Below are 24,192 nucleotides of genomic sequence, written 5' to 3'. Positions count from 1 at the left end.
GCAAACAACAAAATCAACAACAACTACAACAGCTAAATTGGAAACGCCTTAAGAAACTGCAATGCAATTGCCCGTTGCCCAACCGAAACGCATTGTGCCCCAAACAGCAGACCCGGCCAGCAAATCATACAGAATTCCGACAGAAACTACAAGGAAGGAAACCAAAATTCAAGTTAGCATCAGCAAAAGCAATATTCGTTAATAAACGGCACAAATGCAGCAGCTACGCTGATGATGATGCAAAAGAGAGGATCGAGCATTTGACGGCGAAAGAGAGCAGGCAGCAACAGTGGCAGCAGCAGCAGCAGCGACGACAACGTCGCCAGTTATCTAAGGCAGCAGCTAAAAGGGGTGACAGTCGCCCCGCCGTAGATATTTGGCTGAATATCTAAGCAGGGGCGGCCGCCCCACAAAAGCAGCAACAGCAACCCCTCGACAGGAAGCACTTCATTTCAAGCACTCACTCACACACACACACACTCACACAAGCGCAAACCACCCAAGAAAAGTTCCTGCGGCGAATTGGACACAAAAACAAAACAGAAACACACACCCAAACACACACACACACACACATCTACCAGCCAGCAAGAGCGCAACAGAGCAACACAGAGAGCGAGAGCAAGCCTAAAATATATAGAGAAAGAGAGAGCGAGCGAGCGAGCGAGCGAAAGAGCGCAACACGAGAGCACCTTTGGCATCCAAAATAAAGCGGGCAACGAAGACCAACTTTCGCAAGTATGTTTTAAATGTTTTGTTTAGCTTAACGTTTTTCAGTTGCATTTTTAAAACCTTTCGATTTCGAGGCCCGCTGCTGGGCTCCATCACAAAAAAAGAAACAAAACAAAAACAAACTAAACAAAAATATCAAAAAATATATATATATATCAAATATATATAAACTAAAAAGAAAATATAGAAAACAGCAACAAAAAAGGTGAGCTTGTGTTGCGAGCAGCAAACAGGAAAACAAAGATAAAACAAAACCCCACAAAAATTACAAAATTCTTTTTTAAACTATGTACTTTTTAGCAGCGATTTTCCATTCACAGCCAATTACGAAAATTTCAAAAGCTATACAAAAACCAATATCATAGTACTGCGAAACAAGAACAACAAAAAAAAAACACTATTCTTCCACGGCATCGCAGAAGCCTTCATTTCCAACCCGTACCCGGCCCCTGTTAACAAACAAATTCCACACACACAATGCAATAGTTTTTCATTTTGTGTATCAAAACGCAAATCGAATAATGACCAAATTTAAAAATAGCGTTTCGTTTTTATGAATTTTTTAGTTCTCACAAGCCCAGAATTTTAAACAAAACCCAGCAAAAAAAAAGCAAGTTTCGTATATCAAGAGCTTTAGGCATAAACCAACCACCAATTTGGCACACAACTTACACACACAAACACACCACACATACATTAGAGCACACACACAGGGGCACACACTTACTCACCAATACACAAACACTCACACATACTTACACACTCACAAACCCACACTACTTTGATAATAAAATGGCTGCAAAGGAAGCTGCTTCTACGATACCCAAGAAGAAAAGAAATAGCCCGACCCCAAGAAGTATTTAGGTAGAAAATTAGCTAAGAGCCTTTTGAATCTCAAAACTCAAATATTACTTTTTGCATTTTTCGCGCATTTAATATTTTTTTCGCATTTTCATTAAGCTAGAAACAGCAATGACGTTGCAGTATTTTGTAAATCGAAATTTTTGAAAGTTAAAAAAAATATTCAATGCGCAAAATTGCTTTAAACACACATTGGAAAACAAAAGTGTACATACTCGTAGGTAGCAGAAAATCGTTGCCAAGATCAACAAAAAGTCTAACAAAAAAAGTTCTCTACTGGTCGTTAGTAACAAGACAAAATACTTTATTCAAAACGAATTTAACTTTTAAAATGATTTTAGGTAAGACGGCGAATATTTATGAAATTCAAAATCACAACTAAACACTTCAGATAATTATCAAACTGCCTTAAAAATATCAAACAATGAAAATATTATACATAACGCAAAACTATAAGAAACAAAATACGCTATATATTCACAAAATTAACATCTATAATCACAATTCAAAATCAATTCTATAAATCAAAACTGCCAATAATACTCATGCCGAAGATGAAAATTAGCATCGAAATTTTTTATACATTAATCAAATTTAAAATCAAATCGCAAGATTCCACACATCTTCAAATCAATCAGGAATTTGAATTTAACATGAAGCTAACCAAGTTAATTTCTAACCATTAATTAATAATACAAATTATTTTTAAATTTGTAAAAAGTTTTTTTTTAATCAAAATCCATTTTAGACTGATATTCAAATTACGCAATCATATCAACCTAAAACAAATTAAGAAATTGCCAATCGACATACAAATTCTCACTCATTGATTTTAATCAGCATATATAGACTTCAAATTCAGTAAAAAAAAAAAAACTTAAATTTTCAAAAAACATAATCTGTTTAAACTTAAAAAAAAATATCAAAAGTCACATTTAAACTAATTCAAAAATAATATTATAACACACTAAAATTCACAAGCATAATATTATAAATATCCTTTTGAACATATTTTTTCTGAACCATGCCAAATTCACAAAAACAATATAATAACTTTTATTTGAAAACATTTTCCTGAACTACTCTAAATTCATTACTAAAGTCACAATGATAATATTATAGCTTCTCAAAATCGTAGAACTACACGCAATTCCTTCACTTCATCTCAAAAACGAAAACATATCTGGTTCCAAATCAAACAGTCACAAATAGGTTTAAATTACAAAATATACCTCAAATTGCAATTTAGCTTAAATTTTAATTTCAAAATTGTACAAATTTCGTTTCATATCTCATTTTCTTTTAAAAATGTTTAAAAGGTTCTTAAAAATTCCTCTTTCACACAAATTAATTTTTTTTACTATTTCCAAACATTACTATATCTGTTCAAATTTCAAACATTTTAAAATTGATTGATTGAAAAAATTGGGTTACTCGTAAACAAATACAACTATTGGGCATTAGAAAAAAATTTAAATTTTACAAAAAATGCTTCGGTTTTTTAAATTTTGAGTGCCATGTTGACTAGTGTCTTTTTACAAACCAAAGAAATTCATTCGAATAATTTTCGTTTTGATTAGACCATCCAAAATATTTTTAAATACAAACGGTAATCAGAATATGAAATTTCAATCTTTAGATATATTGTTTTGTAACAAATATCACTTTTAAATATTTTCAACTTTTAAATTCCATAAAAAAAATTATTTTTTGATTCAAATTGACAAATTTGACAAAACAATTGTAAATATATTTTTAACCTTTAAATTAATGCTTGGCTTACATTCCTTAAAATTTATTTTTAACTCTGGCCAATCTTTGTGGCATATCAAAATCGTAAAAAAAAATAGTTATAACCATAAACAATATGCAATTTTAACTTTAAAAATTATTAATATACAAATTTACTCATTTTTAAATTAGAAAAACAAAACAATCTAGATTCCACAAAAGAAATCTGACAAAAATTGACTGATTCGAAAAAGTGTATATTTCATTCATAAAAAAAATTTCAAGTACAACACGAAGAATTAGTCTCAAATTGCGCAACCATTGTAAAAACCATAAAAAATGTAAATTAGAAACATTTAATAACTATACTTTATAAAAATTATTTAATTTTAGAACTCGAAAAGTCAAAAGAAATCAAAATTTGCAACTTTCGGCTACTCTGGCAAGCAACCAAATCCAACAAAATTTCACCGCAAACCGGACCACAAAATTCAAAATCACTAACCTCCAAATTCTAGCATTCAAATATTACATTTCTGTAGGTAAATTTTAAATTAGAGCCTTCAAAATCTGCATAAAAATAAATTAAATTCGAAATCAAAAGAAATTAAAAAGTAAAAATACTCAAGATAATCCAAATCACAATATGCGAGATACAAAATACCAAATCTAAATTCTTGGCATTTTGATACTGTGTAGCAAAAGATATATAAAAAAAAAAAACAATAATCGCCAAAAGCCGCCAGCAAATAATACAAAATTCCAAAAACCAAGTCAAATTAACTGAAAAGTCGCAGCATTCGGAAGCCTTTTGGCGCATAATTATTACACATTAGGATGACAAATTACAACGAAATTCCCAAAAAGCACCATTATAAATTACAAGAAGCAACGGAAGTTTTAATGCGACAAAAGTCAAGAGCAAAAAGAAAAAAAGTAAAATACTCGTAATAATAATAATAAAACAAGGGCACCAAAAAAGCAAGCGCTGGCAAGACGACAAGGATGCAATTGTCCTGGCAACTTTCTGGCAAAATCTTACAAATGGCGGCCTTCTCACAGGCACAAAAATAGGACAAGGCAGATAAATCAACGCGAACAAAACAATTCAGAACAAAAACAACAAGAGGCACACGATTATAGTAAAAACTTTCGCATAGAAGGGGTTGAAATTGAAAATAAGTTCAGCAGCCAAATTCATAAGCCAAAACCCTCACACATACACCAAAAATAAAACACACACAGGAAAGCCACAAAAGCCAAAGATTTTTGGATAGCTCAAAATTGTATAAACTTTGAATAGTATAAAAGCGATTTTAAAAGACCTCAGAGCGCATTACTTGCGCCTGACAAAAGCGAAGACAAAAACACACAGCCAGTTAACCGAAATCTAATACAAAATCCAAATCATCAACAAAATCAAAAGCAACAACATGAAAAACACAACCAGCAGCAACAGCTTTAACACATATATCAGGCAACACATCAATATACTCACTCCAGAGAAATAGAGAGAGAGAGAGAGAGAGAGAGAGAGAGAGAGAGAGAGACCCCATTTCAAATTGTGGTTAGGTTTGGTTTCTTTTGCAAAAGTTCGAACAGCAACAGCAACAGCAACAAAAAACATATTCAGTCACTATCATGCAGTTGAAAGCACATCAAACAAAACTGTAAATTTATATAAACTACTGGCAATAGACGAGGTCGAGACATAATTGCTATCAATAAATAAAATATGGCTGTCAGTGGGGTGGCAGTCAAGCAGAAGCTATTTCACCCAACATCCAACATACAACACCCAACATCCAAACTCCAGCGACCACTAGACAGAAAATTTTGATTTATAAATTCATTGCAAAAGTTGCCTGGCCAAGCGGCAGCATAACCATCAACAGACTAACAACTCACCACCCAGAGACTTGGCAACAACAATAACAGCAACAACAACAGCAGCAGCAGCAGCAACAGCAAACACAACAACAACAACACATAAGCAAAAACCGTCTTTCTTTATGAAATTACACATTTCCGACTTGTACAACGACAACATTGAAGCCGAAGCCAAAAAAGCAGCAACAGCAGCAGCAGTAAAAAGCAAAATCATCTATGAAAATTCAAGCAAGAAAAAGGCAGACAGCTATGCTGACAAATTCAAATTCAAACCATTCACATGTTGACTGAAAACTTAGTTATGATTCTTATTTACACACAACAACACCACTTGAAAACTGTTTAGTTATTGGCAAGCAAAAAAGGAAACGTTATATGCATTTTGGAAATCTGCAAAATCATCTAGAGAAGCAAGCACAACAACCCACTGTAGCAAATGGAATCTTGTACAATACTTCTATTGAAAATCATTAAAAAGAAAAAATTAATATTATAGCATAGGATCTATACAGAGAGAGACAGAAACAAATTCAAAACAAATTCAAAAGGCAATCAACTAAAGCAACAAAAAAAAAGAAGGAAAATCAGAAATCAGTAAAAAACAACATTTCGGACACAAGGTTGGGGATACCTAGTGTAATTGCTTAGACTTGAGAGTGTTGTACTTGCGGGAAGACAAGTGCAAGACCCAAAACCAGGGTAACATAGTGTTAGCCAAGTTAGTTCAAAAGTAGAACACAAAAGTAAACCAAATAAAAGAAACGAACAAAATAAACAAATATAAGCTTGAACAAGCACATACAGCATAGGCCTCTTTCATAGTTTTTTTTTTGGAAGAAATACTCTTATGTTTAACTATAAATTAAATAATGTAACTACACTCTGTATCCCCTTAGTTAAGCTAAAAACAAAAAAGAAAAAGGAAAACAAAAAAAACAGAACACCATGGGACTAAAATGTAGATAATGCCAATCCTTTTGTCTAAAATGACAATTCTTCTAATTTTGCACGATCTTGTGCAAAATGTTTTAGACGAAAGGATTGTCGCATTTTTTATATACATACAAGCATACATATTATTAATGAAATATTATAAATGGTTTTAATATTATTTTCGACTTACTCCCAACATTATATTACAATCAAATAGGTCAAAATGTTCTCAGTTCTTTCGGTTTACATTTTTAAATACATACATATATACATACATACATATGTGATAAGCAAAAGTTAGCAAAAGTATAACGAACAAAAAAAAACTGTGTTAATCAATCTCTTTGATGGATCTAAAAACAAACATTCTTTCTGTATAAGTAAGCCAAAAAAATCAAGATTTACCCCAAATCCCATTCAAAAACGAACACAAAATTCGTATAAATTCTAATGTAAACACCATATTATTTTAAAATATCTTTTTGTAAACACACACTCATTTTGTAAACATTAGAAATAGTTGGTATCTAATTATCGCAAACAAAAACAAAATCAATAAAATTGTACAAGCCAATTTGCTCAAATAACAAAACTATAACATGATATTTTTATTCACAAAAAAAACTTTTGCAGTATTTTGCATTATGATTTCAGATGCACAAATTAAATAGACAGGTAACTAAAAATACTATAACATTTCTACATCACAGTCACTGTCTATATCCATATACTGTCTTATTCCAAATGCAGCATATTCCGAATATTCATATTTAATAATTATATATTTATAAATATTTGAATTTTAATATTATTAGACGCGTCCTTTTTAAAATTACAATATTTTGGGCTTAAGCTTTTCAGTAAAATCAGATATAAGATCCCAACTTTGCGTCCACTTCATACCAAGAATTTAGCTCTGCTTTGCTTATGCTTGGAATTGTAATTCAGATAACTTCACATACACAAATAGTCTATAAGCATTTTAGAGGCCAGTAGCCAGTTCACTGGGTGACTCAACGACAGACTTGATCTTTCGCAGAAACATCACCGCCTCACGTCCATCAATGAGCCGGTGATCGTATGTTAGGGCCACATACATCATGGGCCGTATCTTGACCTATAGTATATATAACAAGTTCATGAATTGGTCAAGGACATGCAGTTAAAATTCCCACCTCTCCCTTGACAGCAATGGGACGCTCAAGGATGCCATGCATGCCGAGTATAGCGCTCTGTGGTGGATTAATAATGGGAGTGCCCATTAGAGACCCAAAGATACCACCGTTGCTGATGGTGAAAGTGCCACCCTCCATATCCTGAACGGTGATGGCATCGCGCTGTGACCGAGCAGCCAAATCACCCAGGGCTCTCTCAAAATCGGCGTATTTCATACTCTCTACACCACGTATCACAGGCACAAGGAGGCCACGTGGTGAGGCAACTGCCACTGAAATATCTATGTAGTCGCGGTACACAATCTCCTGAAAAGTAATTTAATTATTAAATAAAATAGGAGGAACATGCTTATAATGACGCATTTGATTCAATACAACATATTCAAAATGCTAGTTATTGTTAAAAATTTGTTGAACTATTTTATGTGAAGCTGAAATTGGTTAAAATTGACAAAAATTACATATTAAAAGATTTTAGTTAACAATTAATTACTAAATACATATTGAAATTACAAAAAGAAGTCTCCAAACTATTAACAATATTTTTTCATATTAGAAATAAAGTTTGGAACAATATAATTGTAGCCGTATATTAAATTTTCGTTCTTTTTTAAGCCCAATTCAAAGAATTATACAATAATAATTTGATTCACCCGATGAATCATTAGCTGTCTTTAACTTTTGAGTCCTTTATGGTCTTTTTTGCGTTGGCAAAGCTAAAAATTATGCAATTTCGGTAGAAATAAATATTATTCATAAGAATAACAAGTTATTCAAAGAAAGTGGAAACACAGCAATACATTTTTGATAGGAATAGAAACAAAATCGTTACGATTGATGATCTGTATCTTAGTTTACCTGTCCAACGATGACAGCATTAACCACTGGCTGATCCTGCAGAGCAATTGCGGTGGCCTTTGAGAAAATGGACATGAAACCGAGCTTAACACCATGCATTTTAACGAATGCGTCGAGGTTCGCCTTTCGGAACTCCATTGCGAAACTATTAAAGTAGACAGATTAGATATATGATGCCATTATCTAAGCTGTCAGAATAATGTCAGCTAACCTCATGTCGATCTCATTGAAGGTGGTCAACATGGCGCACGTGTTCTGAGCTTCCTTCAAGCGAGCCGCAATCTTTTGACGCATGCGACTCATCTTGACTCTCTGCTCGGTGCGTGTGCCCACAATAGGAGGCACTTGCCCCGCGGCGGGTGCAGGTTTCGGGGCGGCTGTTGCAGCTGCTGCTGGCGGCGGTGGGGATGGTGCTGGTGCGGCCACAGTTTGCGCAGCTGGCGGCGGGGCTGGTGCTGGAGTTGATGATAGAACTGGTGCTGGTGCTCGAGCTGGTCCTGGTGCGGTCGCTGCATCTGATGGAGCTGCTGCCTTGGCTGGCGCCGCGCCAGGTTTCATTTTGAAGAGCTCCTGGCCAGCTTTGACAGTGTCCCCATTCTTGACCAGAATCGCTGTTATAGAGCCCGCAAAGGGTGCCTGTACTGGCATCGTCGTCTTATCCGTTTCAATCTCCATGACGGCTTCATCGGCAGCAAACGAGTCACCCACTTTACAAGTGAACCTGGAGAATAGCCAAGCAATGAAATCATATGCAACACGAAGTCATTTTAAGAGAGACTTACTTAACGTCACCCTCACTAATGGATTCAGCGAATGGAGGCACCTTCACAACCTGCTCCGACAACATGCTGCTGGTGGTGTGAAAGCTTCGCCAGCCCAAGGCTCTGCAGTTTCAAAGAAAATAAGAAGGGAATGTCAATATTCAACTATTTATCCAAGCTGTTAATGGCATTCTTACCGCATCGCATCGTGGCACTGCAGATTAGGATTTTCCTTCGAACGCAGCAACTGTTGCTGCTGATTAACGGCTAAGACACCAGCCAGTTGGGAATACTGACTGAGCTGAATCTGAAGCTGAAGTTTAGGATGGGGACAGGCGGAGCAGTTGGCATTAGTTAAAGAAACTTAATAATTGAGCAAATGAAGAGTTTTAGACTAGCGAGTCAAAGAGACAAGTTCAAAATACCGCCCCCGCATAACCAGTTCCCAACAACCTTGCTAACTCTAATCAAGATTTTCAATTTGTACTTACTTTCCGAATTCGTAAGACTTTTGGATCAATGTATTGCACGTAACGCAGTAGAGGTCTACGTAAAAGGAAAAAGACACACATCCTCTCTGTTGTGGAATCTTTCTTTTTATCGCAGATGAGATTATGCCGAAATCTTACAATTTCTTTACTTTATGCTAGAGATTTTGCTAAGCAAACTCGATTTCTGCTTTAAGCTGATTTTTTTTATTGTTCTCTTTATTGGAAGGTTGGTCATTCAAAAATAGCTAATAATAATCATAATAATACTAGCAGAAAATAAACTCTATTAAATCTGCGATATAAATACTTTGAATAAAAGCAATGACTTATTTGACATACCCACATATACATATATTGACATGCCCATAATATATGTAAATATAAAAAAAAAAATAGTTAATTTAAGCCTTTATCATTATCATTATAATTTTGTATACAATTAATTAGAAGACACACTGCCCAGCAATCAGATGCGGATTCATGCATAAATTAAATAATTAATTACATTGAGCATCAGTTTTAATCTTGCCAGAAGAATTTTACCAGTATCAGTTAACATAATTTTTGGGTCTTGTGTGTTTTTGCATACATCATACATGCATACATGCATACATCATACATGCATACAGCATACATCAATCATCAACAAAAATGTGCGCAGCCAAAATTGATTTAATTCAATTACTTTCCCAGTCACATTTTCCGCATATCAATTTCCATCTAAATCCATCGCACCCATGTCCAAAATACGCTTTCTGTATATTTGCAGGCAATTAAGGAGTTTATCAAATATATTTGAGAACACACTTATCATATTGGCTAAGTAAATATTGTAAATGCTAATTACAAACAAAACATGTGATTTTCATAAAGCTCCCACTCAGCAACCAGTCACAGAGGAAACAGCAATCAGAAGGTTGATCGGGTTTTGATAACGATATCGTATTTATTTACGATATTGGCTTACAGCTAGTGCTGTTTACATAAGTTGATTTACGTGCAGAAAATAATTTAGCTTTGGGTACGTTTTGAAAACAATTCCACGTCGTATTGTAATTTTATTTGGGTCGTGTATATATATAGTCAAAAGGAAAATTAAGTCGATTTGATTTGTGACACTCGTAAATTTTTTATACTAAATACACACAATGAAAAGTTCTGGTTTATACAAATAATTTAGATGTGCTTCTGTTTTAGGTTGCCGATTCGATAATATCAGTAGAACAACGTGGACGCAGCGCTAACAATCGTGACTGTCCTTACAGACCGGCAACAATGATGGTTGGATTCTCAACGGCAGCCTTCACCTTACGCAGGAACATCACCGCCTCACGACCATCGATGATCCTGTGATCGTATGTCAGAGCCACATACATCATGGGGCGGATCTTGACCTGCAATCCATATAGAATTAAGTAAGTACATTTGAGATAAACGAAGTAACAAGTCGCTTACCTCGCCCTTGACAGCAATGGGTCTGTCAAAGATACCGTGCATGCCAAGAATAGCACTCTGTGGTGGATTAATAATGGGCGTGCCCATTAGTGATCCAAAGACGCCACCGTTGCTGATGGTAAAGGTGCCACCATCCATATCCTCCACGGTAATGGCATCGCGCTTCGCCTTGTCGGCGAGACCGGCCAGCGCTATCTCAATATCCGCATAGTTCATACTCTCCACATTGCGGATGACAGGCACAACCAGGCCACGAGGCGTGGCAACAGCCACTGAGATATCCACATAGTCGCGGTACACCATGTCCTGTAAAATACACAAATTACAATTAGTGCTTACAGAATACGAAATTATAATTGTGCAATTTTAGATGATTTTCTTTAAGAATCGCCGAGAACCAAGGTCTATTATACATTTCATTTCTATCTTCTGCACACATCGTTAATGGAAAATAAATATTAAATTTGATAGGCCTGCATAGAAGAAAGATTAAAATGATAAGCTAAGCATGAAATACATGTAATCTATCAACTTATCTTCATATTAAGAAATTGTTTTTTAAGCTGCATTGCCAAACATAGTTGAACTGTGTATAATCGATTATTAAATAAAATTTTTAACTATTTCTATTAATTATAATGATTTATCACTGATTTCAATCATTCGTAAAGGTTAATACAATTTATATTTAAACTAAGGAAATATTATAATTATTATTGATATCAACAGTAAGTCATTAAAAATAAAGATTACTATGCTTACGCAGTATATTTATATTAACAAAGTTAAACTGGTTACAATTTTGCTTTGTTTGATTAAAACTGGAACAGGTGGTCTGCAGTTGAGACACAGCTTAAAACTGGTTCAAATTTCGAAAAAAAATGTTCTAAGGAAAGGTTCGTAAACCTTTAAATATTGATATCGAAGCGCAGGCTGAATTGTCAAATCCAATTCGGCAGATTAGAATAGACTATTATATAAATAATTATTAAGATCAACAAACATTAACATATAGATTCTAAAGTATCAATTTAGTTCGAATTGTTTAATTTTAATTAAGTTTATCTTTGCATTTATGCAAACAACTGAGTGCCGACGAAAACAATTTCATATCATTTGTCTGCGCCGGTCTGATGACGCGTCTTATCAATTGATTATCAGATGGGCCAAAAAAGCGTTGGCCAATTGCATAAACAAAATACAAATAGTGTGATAAGGTGATAAACAGAAGCGTCACAAGTGACTAAGTGAAATGGGTTACCTGACCATCGATGACAGCATTCACAACAGGCTGATCCTGCAGCGCATAGGCACTGGCTTTCGAGAAGATGGACATGAAGCCCAGCTTGATGCCGTATTTCTTGACGAAGGCATCGAGGTTCGCCTTTCGGAAATCCATCGCATAGCTGTCGCAACAAGGGATTTAAAGCATTAGCAACAGAGTGAATAACAATCGAGAGGCAAATAATGCCAGCTAACCTCATGTCGATCTCATTGAAAGTGGTCAGCATAGCAGTCGTGTTCTGTGCATCCTTCAAGCGCGCTGCGATCTTTTGACGCATGCGGTTCATCTTGACACGCTGCTCGGAGCGTGTGCCCAAAATCTGACGGGTGCCATCCGCTGGCGGCACTTTCACCTGAGCCACAGCAGGCCTAATGGCCGCCGGCGACGGTGCAGCAGCACGGGGTGCCGCCGGTGGCGGACGTGCTGCTGGTGGAGGTGGCGGTGGTGGTGGTGCCTTTGGCGCAGCTGGTGCAGGTGCTCCCGCTGGGGCAGCTGCTGGCTGGGGTGGTGGTGGCGGAGCGGCCGCAGCCTTAGGCGCTTCTGCGGCCGGCGCACTAGCTGACTTGGCTGGAGCGGCGCCAGGCTTCATTTTGAAGAGCTCTTGGCCGGGCTTAACCGTGTCACCATCCTTGATTAGAATTTCCGTAATTGAACCGGCAAACGGAGCCGGCACTGGCATAGTGGTCTTATCCGTTTCAATCTCCATGACGGCCTCGTCGGCACCAAACGAGTCGCCCACTTTGCAAGTGAATCTAAAATGTATAATTCATGGCGATAAGGAAAGTTAGATTTTGTCCGATAAGCTATCAGCAAAATATACAACAGGCCCCCCACAAAGTGGCACCTCTTTCATTGTAGTGTTAACATACTTAATGTCACCCTCCGTAATGGAGTCAGCGAATGGAGGCACCTTCACCACCTGCTCCGACCACATACTGCTGGTGGTGTGAAAGCTTTGCCAGCCCAAGGCCCTGCAGTTTCAAAGAGAAGAGTATGTGGATATTTAACAATGCAGATTACTTATGATTGATGATGACATTCTTACCGCATCGCATCTTGGCAGCGCAGAGTAGGATTCATCTCACGACACAGCAACTGTTGCTGCTGCTGAACGGCGACAACAGCAGCCAGCTGGGAATACTGACGGGCGCTGAGCTGAAGCTGAAGATGCCGAAGAGTTAGGATTTTTTAGGAAAACTTAATTATTGCACAATCGGAAAGGCAGCAACGGGTATATGCTGGATCGTTTCGTGATTTGTTAAAGGGGGCGTGGCAGTGCCACGCATTTTGCGAATGCATTGCAAACATTTTCTCTATTACATAATCGCATTGCGGACTGCTTAAGCAGCCAGCAAACGTAACTAATCCAAATTCACGTGAGACTCCATGTGTGCGTGTGTGTGTTTGGGTATGTGTGGGTATAGGTGTAGGTGTAGACTGATAGAGGAACAACAGACTCCTGCTTAAACTTACTTCATGACCCAAGACAGCTTTTCGGCCAGCATTTTGCATGTTGCGCGGCAATTGCCTTGTTAATATCGAAATGATGCCCGTCATTTTGCTTTGTTGTCGTGTCGCTTATTCGCTGCTGCTGCGTTCGTTGTGTATATGTTAGCACTTTGAGTCAGAAATCTTGAACTAATCTAAAATTGTGTTGGGGCTACGGCCATTCGACGTCGTTTCTCCCCTCTGGACGAACGTTCGCTTCTTATGTCATGGCAGAATGTTCAGCTGTTGGCGTAATTTTCCTTTTGCATATTGCGGTCACACTGTTGTTAGTGTTGGAAAATTATTATGCTCATTTCATTGAATAAACTCTGTGAGAATGAAATTAAAATTAGCATTTATTCAAATTATTTCGTTCTGGAAACATTCATGTTTTATAATCTAATTACGAAAAACATAAACTTGCAAAATCAACATTTAATTTTCGATAGAGCATACGTTAAAAAAATTATATTAACAAATATATAATATACATTTACTTGATAAATAATTTGTGCTAATAGTTAATACATGCCACACTTTCTTCCGACTGCCGTCTGCATCTATTTTGTCTTTTTATTATGATTTGTTATCGATAACTTGCGCGAAATAAAATTCAGTTCAGGTTCAGTAGCAATTGTTCACTCACAGAAGAACAACCTAATTCCGCATTGTTGACATTGAACGCATTTTTGCAAACGAACGAAACCATGAGTTCCAAATCACTCTTTGCAAGCGAAGAAGATGCAGCGCAAGCTAACAAATTCGCTAACAAGGCCAAGGAATCGCCATTCATGTTGGTTGGTAAGTAACTGGGGTATTTCAAGACATTTAAATGTAAACTGAATAAGCGGGAAAATATCATGTCTGCCAATTTGACGTCACGAAAAACTTTCCTACCCACACACGCACACATGTGTCTGAGTATGTATATGTGCAAGGACGAGAGTGCCGCTTTGACCTTGGCAATGAATTTCAGATCCAAGGTAGATCTTGTAACGGATGTACATATATATATATATATATATATATGTACATGCACATATACGTACATACATCTATTCGTACATACATATATACATTCATACAGTCAAGTGACATAATTTCATCACAAATTGATGGGTTAACGTCAGTGTGTACGTGCGAGAAGCTGTGATATAATTACTTGGCTTGCTCACCCTGTGCCCATTAAGCATTATAACAGTTACTTGGAAAATTAATCGAGTATATGAATAAGAGTATGTTAGCACATCTATGACGTATTCCGTGGCGCGTGTACTGCGTTGGTATTGGTGCGTCAGCTGTCGTCGCTGTCTGGTGATTATCAGCGGCCGAGCTAGCAACCAAACGACGCACAGTGGAACAATACGTAATATATGCAATTTTAAAGATATAAATCTTTGATTATATAATAAAAAATATATTAGTCGAATAACTTTAAAACTTGTAAAAGTCTTTAGATAGAGTATTCAAAATTTATAATATTACCTATTCTAGTCTCAAAAGACTATTAAATACCAAGTTTGACCCGAAACAACAGACCTATGGCATAGCAGTTTTCGTATTAGCTTGATGCACTGTGCAGCAGTACATTGAGAAAGGAAATGCACTTTTCACCTATTTCTGTTTAATGTTTATCTGTTTATTTCCTCTTATAGGCATTGCTGGCTTCGTGGCGGCGGGTCTAATCGGTGCCTACAAGTACAGGAATCGCGGCACGATGAGCACCAGTGTGTTCCTTATGCAACTGCGTGTGGCCGCACAGGGAACCGTTGTGGGCTGCCTGACGCTGGGCCTGGGCTATCAAATGGCCAAGGAGTATCTTTTCGAAAAGGAGCCGAAGGAAAAGTAATGCCTACTCCTTACTAACTTATGTAGTTCAATTTAGCCGTATTTGTACTTTAATTGTAATTGCTGTCCAAATCATACACATCACACGAAAGGCGTTCTCTTTTAATAGCTGCTGTTTTGTGTTTGACTTTATTTAATCATTTTCATTTTGTATTTTAGTGTGAAGTCATTGACTAATTAATGCAAAAACAATTTGATTGATTTGGCCTGCACAATTCCCCTGACACCAACTATCCAAAAACAAAACATTGCCAGAGGCTTTGACGACACTCAAAAATGTAAACAAATTTTATTACAACGTATTTATTACACCTAGCATATACCACTGTACTGTAAGCCAAGAATGGGAAACATTAGTTGCAATAAATTGTAAAATGTTTCGCTTCGACGAGCATTATTAAGCTAATGTTTTGTGTACCTGTCTAAGATTGTGATAATGCGTACGGGTTTGGTAAAAAATGAACCGTGAAATGTAAACTGTCGAATAGTACAGTCTAATAGTTAAAAGAATACCTCCTTTATAAATGTTATACAATTAAAATCAAATATTTAAGTTTAATTGAAAATTCGTTATATTTATTTGATCGTTTTTCGCAACTTTTCAGATGATTCTCCAAATTGGCACGTTTAATGTGTGAAATGATGAAATATGTTTGGATATTGTGAAATTCAAACAAGGCTGCTATATGTGCACTTGACAGACTGCCAAATACGCTGTATACTTTTTACCTATCAATAAATTATTATATGTTTGAAACACTTCAAATTAAGATAATATAAATATCAACAACTGCGCATACCCTATTTAAATGGAACAGAGTATCACCAACCCATCTGTCATTTAGATCTTCAGTGATTTATTCTCACAATTTCTACTACCTATTTGCACAACTATATACACCGTGTGTTATTAAACCAGAGTATAAAAAGACGTCATTAGGCACCTTTTTGATTCATTCTCAAGTGTGAATATTAATAATCTATGGTTGACCAAGTAAAAGATGCTCAACTCTTATTCAAATCGTCAGCGATTTATTTTCATTTCTGTTTAGATGTATTAGTCTGTCTAAGGTCAGTTGGCCTGAGGAACAGTTTAGAACAGTCTGATCTCGGAGACGATTTTGTCGTTGTCGTAGATTTCCTTGGCATAGCACAGATTAGGATAGTCGAAGGCGGCGCCATAGCGATTCTTGCAGCCGGAGGCAGACTTCTCGCCGGGAGTGTAGACAGGCTGACCGATAACGTTTGTGGTGGCAAAGTTGCAGGTGAGCACAAAGTGGTTGTAGTAATCGCGGGAGAAACGGACAGCGGCACAGCCCAAATGTGTGTTCTTCTCGGAGATGGCAATAATGAATTTAGCCACATTCTTGTTGGGCAACTCCTCGGGGAAGCTGGCGAGCATATCGGGAGAGGCGTTCGAGCGTTCGCTGAACCAATTCTCGATTTGCTCCTTGATGATCTCTGCATCGGTGTACTCGGACTCGGCACCGCTGTAGCTGAAAATGGCATTGTTCTGGCCGGCATAGGCGAAGCGTTCTGTGCTGCGACACTTGTCCGGCAACGATTGGCAGGTCTTCACATTGAACTTGGCCAGGTGGGTGAGCTCCTCGCACCATGACATCTTGGCCATGCGCGCCGCCTTGGGCAGACCCTCAATGGCGCCGCCAGCGACTTTGTTGCGCAGCTCATTGAGCAGGGATAGAATCAGTTTCTGGTGCATTTCGATCTTTACCTCACGCACATCCTTGGGACACTCTTCACTGAAGGTCTGCAACGAATGGCATTGTTATTTAGCTAGTGGTTCAATGGTCATCGTTACTTACTCCCTTGTTGTTGCAGGCAACGTGCTTGTCCAGACAGGTGGGCAGGGCACAGTAGTCCACAGCTACAACGATTCCTGTCAGAGCAGTCAATAGGATCAGGACTTTCATGTTGTGTTAAATGTTCTAGCTAATGCTGTGAATTGTGTTGAGAGCCATGGCACCCTCACTATTTATAATGCAAGTGAAAACTATAAACATTTATATTTCTGCTGAAAAGCTGGTTTCCATTTCGCCATTAAAACAGTTGTCAATATTTCTGCGAATGGATATAGAAATCCACTCTGTCTAAAGGTCTGCATTGCATAGACACAAAGGCGAACAGTTGCTAAATCAGATTTTTATTTGTTTAAATAGAATGATTTCTTATATTTAATGTTTCTTTTTAATCCCTAATTTTCCACACACTATCTCTTTACTTGTATTATTATTCTTCCTTTTTCAACTTCCGTAAACAATAAGCATTTATCACTTAGATGATTTGAATTTAAATGATGTATTAAAAAAGTTTAATTGAAATAGAAATTGAATTTAAATATGTTTTGCGAAGAATGAAACTCATTAAATTCTCCAATAAGGGGAATATAATCGAAATTCAGATGCTTAAATATTATTAAATTTTGTGGGAATGCCATCACTGTTGGCTGCTGTTAATTACATTATGTTAACAATATTACGCTATAACGGCCCTGTTAACACAGATGTGCGTCGAAAATGTGACAACGAAACAAATATCTCAACTTGGGTTCATTGTTTGCTTACCACATGCACAGGGCATTTTGAGCGATAATGGCGGATTTAAACAATAAAAAGTCTACACGCTTGCATAACGGCGATCCGGCTGTTAATGGTAAGGTCAAATCTCCGTTTCTTATCGGTGTTGCCGGCGGCACAGCCAGCGGAAAATCGACGGTGTGCAAGAAAATTATGGAGCAACTGGGACAAGCGGAAATGGATGACACACAGCGCCAGGTGGTGTCCATAAGCCAAGACAGTTTCTATCGCGAGCTAACACCGGCCGAGAAGCAGAAGGCCCAAAAGAGCAAGTTCAATTTTGACCATCCGGACGCATTCAACGAGGAGGAGATGTACAACACTCTGCAGCGCATCCTAAAGGGTGACAAAGTCGAAATACCCAGCTACGATTATCGGACAAATTCGCTGTAAGTAAACATTTCGGTTGGGTTTGTGGTTGATCACCGTCTGTGCTTGACATCATTTATTGATTTTTCCCAGTGACTTTGAAAACAAGCTCGTCATTTATCCAGCTGATGTGGTGCTCTTCGAGGGCATCCTTGTGTTTTATTTTCCAAAAATTCGCGATCTGTTTCACATGAAGCTCTTTGTAGACACCGATTCGGATACGCGTTTGGCGCGACGCGGTAAGTATATATTTTATAATATAAAAAACATAAATCCGTAATTAAATATAATAGTATGGAAGTGTTTTTGTTATTTAAAATTATATATAAATAATATATTATCCAACCAGCCAAATGTATTTTGGGCGGTTATAATTTTAAGTGATTTAAATATTAATAACCATGGGAAAGAATAGGCTTAAGATACTCACCGGTCTATTGACAGGGCATTGGAGACTAAGACGTCACCTATCTAGTATTAGTATTGAGAAGCGCACTATGTCGGTTGGGTGAAAACGAAGAGATCTCAAAACAAATCCTAGCAGATTGTGTAGATATAGTATCCTGCATGCTCGAGCTCAGAAGACATGGAAACTCTCAACCCGATAAAGATTCTTATGTTCGTGCTGGAGTTGGGGTCGATTGAAGAAGGATGTACAATTGATCTGTAAGGTCGCAAATAATGAACCTCAATACTAATAATACTTAACTCAATAATAATATATAACCTCATATATAAAGGAAAGATTAATTATTTAACAAAAGTCCTTTGAAATGTCATAAATTTTATTTAAAATTTCGTGTTTCCAATTTTGTCAAATCCTTGCCGAAAACTTTAAATTTTGACACTGAGGCTGACCCAATATCCGCGACAGTTCCAAGAAAATTCAAATAATTTAAGATACAGTATATAACAATATTTATTATTTAACTTTTACTTTTTGTTTTTAATAGAAGCTTGCAAATTGTAATCTGGTTCTAAATCATTTTAAAATGTTTAGACAATGTTTTTTTTACTATCTAGGATGTTATATATATGTATATATTATCTATATATATTTCAGTGCCACGCGATATCAATGAGCGTGGCAGGGACTTGGATGCGGTGCTCACCCAGTACATGACCTTTGTAAAGCCCGCCTTCGAGGAGTTTTGCTCGCCGGTAAATTTGTGTAGCATCTAAATTTAGCCTATGCAGCTTATAAATTTCTTCATTCGCTTTTCCAGACCAAAAAATTTGCTGACGTCATTATACCGCGCGGTGCAGATAATACAGGTGAGAGAAAGATGCACAAACACACTTGCTTTGCTTTAGTTGCGTATTTTATTTACCATCTACACGCATATATACAAAGAACACCACACACACACACATACACACACACACTTGGCTAGCGTTTGTAGTGTTTAGTTTACAACTCAATTCAATTATTCTCTGTATATACGTGTATGTATAGCTTACGTTATAAATTTTCCTTTTGGGTCTTTTCTGTTCCTGTTTGATTAACCAAATTCTTACATAATTACTACGATAGTCTGCTTGAGATGTTATTATCTATTTTCCACATTTTCCCTTTTGTTTCCCGTTCTTTCTCTTTTTGTTTTTGGTTGTTTTCGTTTCTGTTGTTAAAATGTATTTCTTGCAGTTGCCATTGATCTCATTGTACACCATATCGGAGAAATACTCGCGGCCACCAACATCGCACAGCACAACAACACAGTCAGAGCTGCGGCCTCCAGCATGAAGCGCGATCACTAATAAAAAAACAAAGAAATAAACTTTTCTCTTTATATTTCCCAAAATTCCTGTTCCTAACCAAATTATGATTATTAAGCTCGCACTAATTGCAAAAACAGTGTATCATTATCAGTATCATAATCTGTGTCTGTATCTGTAAAGAGCGCAGGTCGCAATTGGATTTCAAGGCGCGTCCGTTCACATTTGTGGTCCTCGCACACATTTAACCGAATAACGTAGCCTTAAGATGGAAAATTAGTTAATTGAGTGTTGCACTTACATATATTTGTCTATGTATATTGGCGTGTATATTGTAAGCTTGTTTCTTATTCATAATTAAACTTAACTTACCAACTAAAGTGTGCGCTTTATCGCCGCGTTTCCCGTCTAACTTGGGCACGATTTAACCAAACCTAATTTTACGAGTTACTATGAATGAAAAGATACAACAATATCAAATACAGATAGATATATTCTTATTAGTTACAATGCTGAAAATCTCTTGTTTTAAGCACTAAATGGTCGAATACACAAATAAATTCCTACTAAAAACACACACGTCGAACTAATTTTATGTGCGTACATATTAATATTAACCGCTTTTACTAAAAACAATTATTGAATTGTTAAAAGCTGTAACCGTTCCTCTAATTTGTTTAACAAGATCCATGTATGTGGGCAAGAGCCATTACAAATTACCAAAAACTGTTTGCTGAAACCAGTTTTTAACGTGAATTATACTAAACACTATAGATAAGCTTCAATTGTTGTGCTTGTTATGTTTATTTATCACTAGATGTTGAACTTCATAACAATCTAATACACATAACTGAGAAACTCGAATTATTTTTGTTACAAATTTTTCCAATATCATACGGTAGTCGCTCGGAAATTAAAACTCTATCGGAGTTATAATATTAGTGCTTTGTAAGAAATAATAATATCAAATAGTCCTTAAATAACATTTAAATTCACGATTTTGATAATTTATATTTACAAACATTAATGGTTTTATAGACAAATTTAAAACGGTTTTTGAAAGTTCTACATTGAAAACTGTAAAAAAAAAAAATATTAAAGCGGCTACTGTATTTATTAAAAATGATTTAGAAATTCATTTGACAGTCTTGTTCACTTAAATGGTTAAAATATTTGAAGACTTCGACTCTACAGTAGTTGAATTATAAATGGATTTACAATTTTTAGAATTAAAATTCTTTAACTAAACTGTTGGATTTGCCTTAAGTCAATAATAGATAGATATACCTGTAAGATTTTGAATATGAATACAAGACGCAAATAATTATATGTATTTTAGCTGTAATAATAGTATAATAATCCCCATTGCTAAGTGCACACAACCAACACACACCAAAGGTAGATAACCAAAGTGAAATCAACAAATGCCGCCCAAAGCTTCTTCAGCTTCAGCAGCAACAGGATGTGATCCAAAGTTGATATCCTAAGTGCCGGAAGTGGCATTAACCTGTTCGTTATATCAAGTGAGTATTGTTCAGTTTCATAAAGGTTTCCAGCAGCAACTGTGCCACAAGGTAAGTGGGCGAAACGCAAAAAAAAAACACTTTCAGCGCTTCATTTGTTGAGTTGCTACGTTCAATATTATTTGAAATAATAGATATATCGCTAGATGCGCCACAATGAACTCGATGACGATAAATGAGATGTATATCGATATGTGTTTTGCTCTTTCAGTGGCCATCGACCTAATTGTGCAGCACATACGGGACTTTCTCAACAATCGGTCGTACAACGGATCGACGGGCAACATGGCGCTCTACATGAATCTGGAGCTGTGCGGCAGCACTGCTGATGGCGCCGCCGCCGGCACAGGTAAGGTGAAGCTACTGTGCAAAGCGCGGCCCCATTAACAAAACTCGAAGCTGCTGCTGCGCGGGAGCAACACTTGACACTTAATCCAAGAGATATGCAACAAAACAAAATATACTAGAAAATATACAACTAACCCTGCATGCTGCTACGCATAGAAAATAGAAAACACGTTTATATATATATAAAATATAATTTTGTGTGTGTGTTTTCGTGCATGACAAGATGCGGCTAGTGGCAACGGCACCTACAACGCCATCAGGCGTTTCTCGACGCTCTGCAAGGAGCTGCACATGAAGGGCAACGTTTTCTTCGACACGAACAAGAATCTGCCGCATCACTGAGAGGAAATAAAACAAAAAAACGCCGCATTGCGATTGTTATATAGAATTGTATTTCGTTTTTGTTAATAAATCAATGAATTTACACCTTGCATTTGTACATGGCATTGATCTTGCGCAGATCGCCCGCCGAGAAGCCACGACGCTGACCCATCAGGTGTGCATCGGAACTGCTGCGCAATGCCCGGAGAGTGGGTTGTCCGTTCCGGGTGAAACTGGTGGGCGAATAGTGCATCACACTGGCATAGTCATACTCCACACCGAAGCCCCAGTGTGTCTTGGGGCTGGCCTTCTCAAAGTTGGCCATCATTGTGGGCTTCACATTGTCGCTGAGCACCTGGACATAGCCATCCCGTTCGTGACGATTCTGCTCGTGGAGGAAGCCCAGCGCATGCATCAGTTCGTGGATGGGCGTTCCATAGGTGCGCAGGCAATTCGGTGACTGCAGATTGACCTCCTGGCGACCACCTAATCGTCCAATGGAGCTCCAGCAACCCGACTTGCCATTCACAATCGATATGTAATCCCTTTCGGTGGTGCGCGGCTTGAAACGGACACACGTCTTTAGGTGGTACTCATTGAAAGCATGCTGAATGACACCCAGCTCCTGGCTAGCGAATGTTCCCCTGATATCGTAGGGCACCACACCGCCGGGCCAGCGTGTGCTCAGCGCCAGCAGGCCATTCCGTGTGTCATCCGTACGAGCGTCACGATAATTGAGTGGTATTAGAATGTCTCCCTCGTGGTAAGTGCCCAGTTCCTCGGGATTCTGCTCCGATTGTGCGTCGTATGCGTCCACCAGTGCTCCTGTCGTTTCATTGTCCGGTGTGCCAAAAATGGCGTCGCCCATTTCAGACAGATCAATCAGGTCATCTTCCTCCGCCTCCTGTGCCTCCAGGAATCGTATGCTAACAAGGAGCAATCCAAACGTCAAGATTTGTTGCAACTTTGCCATGTTGCTGTCTTCGCTGAGTGTTTTGGTTATAATTGAGCAGTCGACTTTATATACTTACAGCACGCTCCTCTTAGCCACACCTTCAAATGATATTTGCCGACTTGGCGGTAGCAGTTTTGTTTTTATTTTATGCTGATAAGCGTATTTAGGTGACGGTATTTAAGCGCAATTTATCGCCGGCATTCATTTGCATTTCGTAGGACTGCGTATCCACGTGTGCCGTGATTTATGAGCCTATTTTGTGTAGCACATTTTATGCTAATGTTCATATTTGTGGCAAATGCAACACCAAATCGCCAAAGCATTGATAAAATTACGATTTAAAGTTTTACGTTTTCACGTAACGGTTTTCGGTCTTTGTTTTGATCAACACAACAAGTGTTGTGAAATGATCGGGGAATTTATTGGTATTTATTGAAATCTGCTCAATTGAGTAAAGTTTAATTTTAGTTGTGAAATGCTTAATAATTAAATACCAAATTTAGTTTTAAACTATTTTATATTTGTTACATTTTTTATCCAAAAGCTAATGTCGAGTAATATCGATACCAACGTCTTTTGGCGCCATGCGAATGTCAAAAATAAAATCATGGGAAAGCACATATTTTCAATATTGCACATCAATATTTTCTTGGCTGTAATTTAAAATATTTTAACAAAACCATATAAATAATATTTGTAAAAAATGGATCATTGAAAGCCAACATTTCGATAGCTTTCGATTGTTTTCTGAGATTATAAATCGATCACTTCAGATTTCCCATGGCTACCTGTTGTGCTCACACACCCAACCCCACCTGCCCGCTAATCATATCATTTGTCTCTCTCACACACACTAAC

The 24,192-nt window shown here is 37.2% G+C and overlaps 6 protein-coding genes across 8 annotated transcripts; 2 read left to right on the top strand and 4 right to left on the bottom strand.

Annotated features, from left to right (window-relative positions):
* Positions 1-6,965: 6,965 nt before the first annotated feature.
* Positions 6,966-9,535, bottom strand: LOC6563732 (dihydrolipoyllysine-residue succinyltransferase component of 2-oxoglutarate dehydrogenase complex, mitochondrial). The gene is made up of 7 exons (XM_001989403.2): positions 9,433-9,535; positions 9,139-9,254; positions 8,963-9,064; positions 8,392-8,901; positions 8,181-8,325; positions 7,323-7,628; positions 6,966-7,264 (listed from the first exon to the last, which is right to left on the bottom strand). Exons 1-7 carry the CDS (start codon positions 9,511-9,513, stop codon positions 7,130-7,132), a joined length of 1,395 nt encoding a protein of 464 aa, XP_001989439.2. The 5' UTR covers positions 9,514-9,535; the 3' UTR covers positions 6,966-7,129.
* Positions 9,536-10,454: 919 nt separating this feature from the next.
* LOC6563518 (dihydrolipoyllysine-residue succinyltransferase component of 2-oxoglutarate dehydrogenase complex, mitochondrial) lies at positions 10,455-13,984 on the bottom strand. Its single transcript, XM_001989404.3, has 7 exons — positions 13,646-13,984; positions 13,218-13,333; positions 13,042-13,143; positions 12,367-12,924; positions 12,149-12,293; positions 10,888-11,193; positions 10,455-10,826 (listed from the first exon to the last, which is right to left on the bottom strand). The coding sequence occupies exons 1-7, from the start codon at positions 13,727-13,729 to the stop codon at positions 10,692-10,694; spliced, it is 1,446 nt and encodes a 481-aa protein (XP_001989440.1). The 5' UTR covers positions 13,730-13,984; the 3' UTR covers positions 10,455-10,691.
* A 307-nt stretch (positions 13,985-14,291) lies between these two features.
* Positions 14,292-16,274, top strand: LOC6564152 (HIG1 domain family member 1A, mitochondrial). Of its 2 annotated transcripts, none has more exons than XM_001989405.2 (3): positions 14,292-14,461; positions 15,316-15,505; positions 15,668-16,067. In XM_001989405.2, exons 1-3 carry the CDS (start codon positions 14,368-14,370, stop codon positions 15,687-15,689), a joined length of 306 nt encoding a protein of 101 aa, XP_001989441.1. In that variant the 5' UTR covers positions 14,292-14,367; the 3' UTR covers positions 15,690-16,067. The 2 variants fall into 2 exon arrangements, with proteins under 2 accessions (XP_001989441.1, XP_032593682.1); XM_032737791.2 differs by lacking the exon at positions 15,668-16,067 and adding an exon at positions 16,114-16,274 and having other exon boundaries at positions 14,320-14,461.
* A 244-nt stretch (positions 16,275-16,518) lies between these two features.
* LOC6564199 (antigen 5 like allergen Cul n 1) lies at positions 16,519-17,472 on the bottom strand. The gene is made up of 2 exons (XM_001989406.2): positions 17,332-17,472; positions 16,519-17,276 (listed from the first exon to the last, which is right to left on the bottom strand). Exons 1-2 carry the CDS (start codon positions 17,437-17,439, stop codon positions 16,602-16,604), a joined length of 783 nt encoding a protein of 260 aa, XP_001989442.1. The 5' UTR covers positions 17,440-17,472; the 3' UTR covers positions 16,519-16,601.
* Positions 17,473-18,033: 561 nt separating this feature from the next.
* Positions 18,034-22,482, top strand: LOC6564200 (uridine-cytidine kinase). 2 transcript variants are annotated; one of them, XM_032737353.1, is made up of 6 exons: positions 18,034-18,491; positions 18,565-18,710; positions 19,535-19,632; positions 19,698-19,746; positions 21,922-22,059; positions 22,282-22,482. In XM_032737353.1, the coding sequence occupies exons 1-6, from the start codon at positions 18,118-18,120 to the stop codon at positions 22,398-22,400; spliced, it is 924 nt and encodes a 307-aa protein (XP_032593244.1). In that variant the 5' UTR covers positions 18,034-18,117; the 3' UTR covers positions 22,401-22,482. The 2 variants fall into 2 exon arrangements, with proteins under 2 accessions (XP_032593244.1, XP_001989443.1); XM_001989407.3 differs by lacking the exons at positions 21,922-22,059; positions 22,282-22,482 and adding an exon at positions 20,117-20,764 and having other exon boundaries at positions 18,054-18,491.
* On the bottom strand, positions 22,433-23,465 carry LOC6563740 (zinc metalloproteinase nas-4). The gene has a single exon (XM_001989409.2). The coding sequence runs from the start codon at positions 23,350-23,352 to the stop codon at positions 22,480-22,482; it is 873 nt and encodes a 290-aa protein (XP_001989445.1). The 5' UTR covers positions 23,353-23,465; the 3' UTR covers positions 22,433-22,479.
* Between the last annotated feature and the right edge of the window lie 727 nt (positions 23,466-24,192).

This window comes from Drosophila grimshawi, unplaced genomic scaffold (assembly GCF_018153295.1).
Source record: "Drosophila grimshawi isolate 15287-2541.00 unplaced genomic scaffold, ASM1815329v1 contig_311, whole genome shotgun sequence".
NCBI lineage: Eukaryota > Metazoa > Arthropoda > Insecta > Diptera > Drosophilidae > Drosophila > Drosophila grimshawi.
Note: the sequence above shows the minus strand (reverse complement) of the source record. Positions and strands in the feature narration are given on the sequence as shown.

Bases quoted from the DNA above. Each gene is read 5' to 3' on its own strand.
- LOC6563732 (XM_001989403.2), bottom strand. From the start codon at position 9,513: ATGTGTGTCTTTTTCCTTTTACGTAGACCTCTACTGCGTTACGTGCAA. The intron at 8,902-8,962 runs GTAAGTCTCTCT...GCTATTCTCCAG, and splicing joins ATTAGTGAGGGTGACGTTAA to GTTCACTTGTAAAGTGGGTG. The intron at 8,326-8,391 runs GTTAGCTGACAT...CTACTTTAATAG, and splicing joins TTCAATGAGATCGACATGAG to TTTCGCAATGGAGTTCCGAA.
- LOC6563518 (XM_001989404.3), bottom strand. From the start codon at position 13,729: ATGACGGGCATCATTTCGATATTAACAAGGCAATTGCCGCGCAACATG. The intron at 13,334-13,645 runs GTAAGTTTAAGC...CGGCATCTTCAG, and splicing joins AAGCTGTCTTGGGTCATGAA to CTTCAGCTCAGCGCCCGTCA. The intron at 10,827-10,887 runs GTAAGCGACTTG...TATGGATTGCAG, and splicing joins CCATTGCTGTCAAGGGCGAG to GTCAAGATCCGCCCCATGAT.
- LOC6564152 (XM_001989405.2), top strand. From the start codon at position 14,368: ATGAGTTCCAAATCACTCTTTGCAAGCGAAGAAGATGCAGCGCAAGCT. The intron at 14,462-15,315 runs GTAAGTAACTGG...TTCCTCTTATAG, and splicing joins ATCGCCATTCATGTTGGTTG to GCATTGCTGGCTTCGTGGCG. The intron at 15,506-15,667 runs GTAATGCCTACT...TTTGTATTTTAG, and splicing joins GAAAAGGAGCCGAAGGAAAA to TGTGAAGTCATTGACTAATT.
- LOC6564199 (XM_001989406.2), bottom strand. From the start codon at position 17,439: ATGAAAGTCCTGATCCTATTGACTGCTCTGACAGGAATCGTTGTAGCT. The intron at 17,277-17,331 runs GTAAGTAACGAT...CATTCGTTGCAG, and splicing joins TTGCCTGCAACAACAAGGGA to ACCTTCAGTGAAGAGTGTCC.
- LOC6564200 (XM_032737353.1), top strand. From the start codon at position 18,118: ATGGCGGATTTAAACAATAAAAAGTCTACACGCTTGCATAACGGCGAT. The intron at 18,492-18,564 runs GTAAGTAAACAT...GATTTTTCCCAG, and splicing joins GATTATCGGACAAATTCGCT to TGACTTTGAAAACAAGCTCG. The intron at 19,747-21,921 runs GTGAGAGAAAGA...TTGCTCTTTCAG, and splicing joins GCGCGGTGCAGATAATACAG to TGGCCATCGACCTAATTGTG.
- LOC6563740 (XM_001989409.2), bottom strand. From the start codon at position 23,352: ATGGCAAAGTTGCAACAAATCTTGACGTTTGGATTGCTCCTTGTTAGC.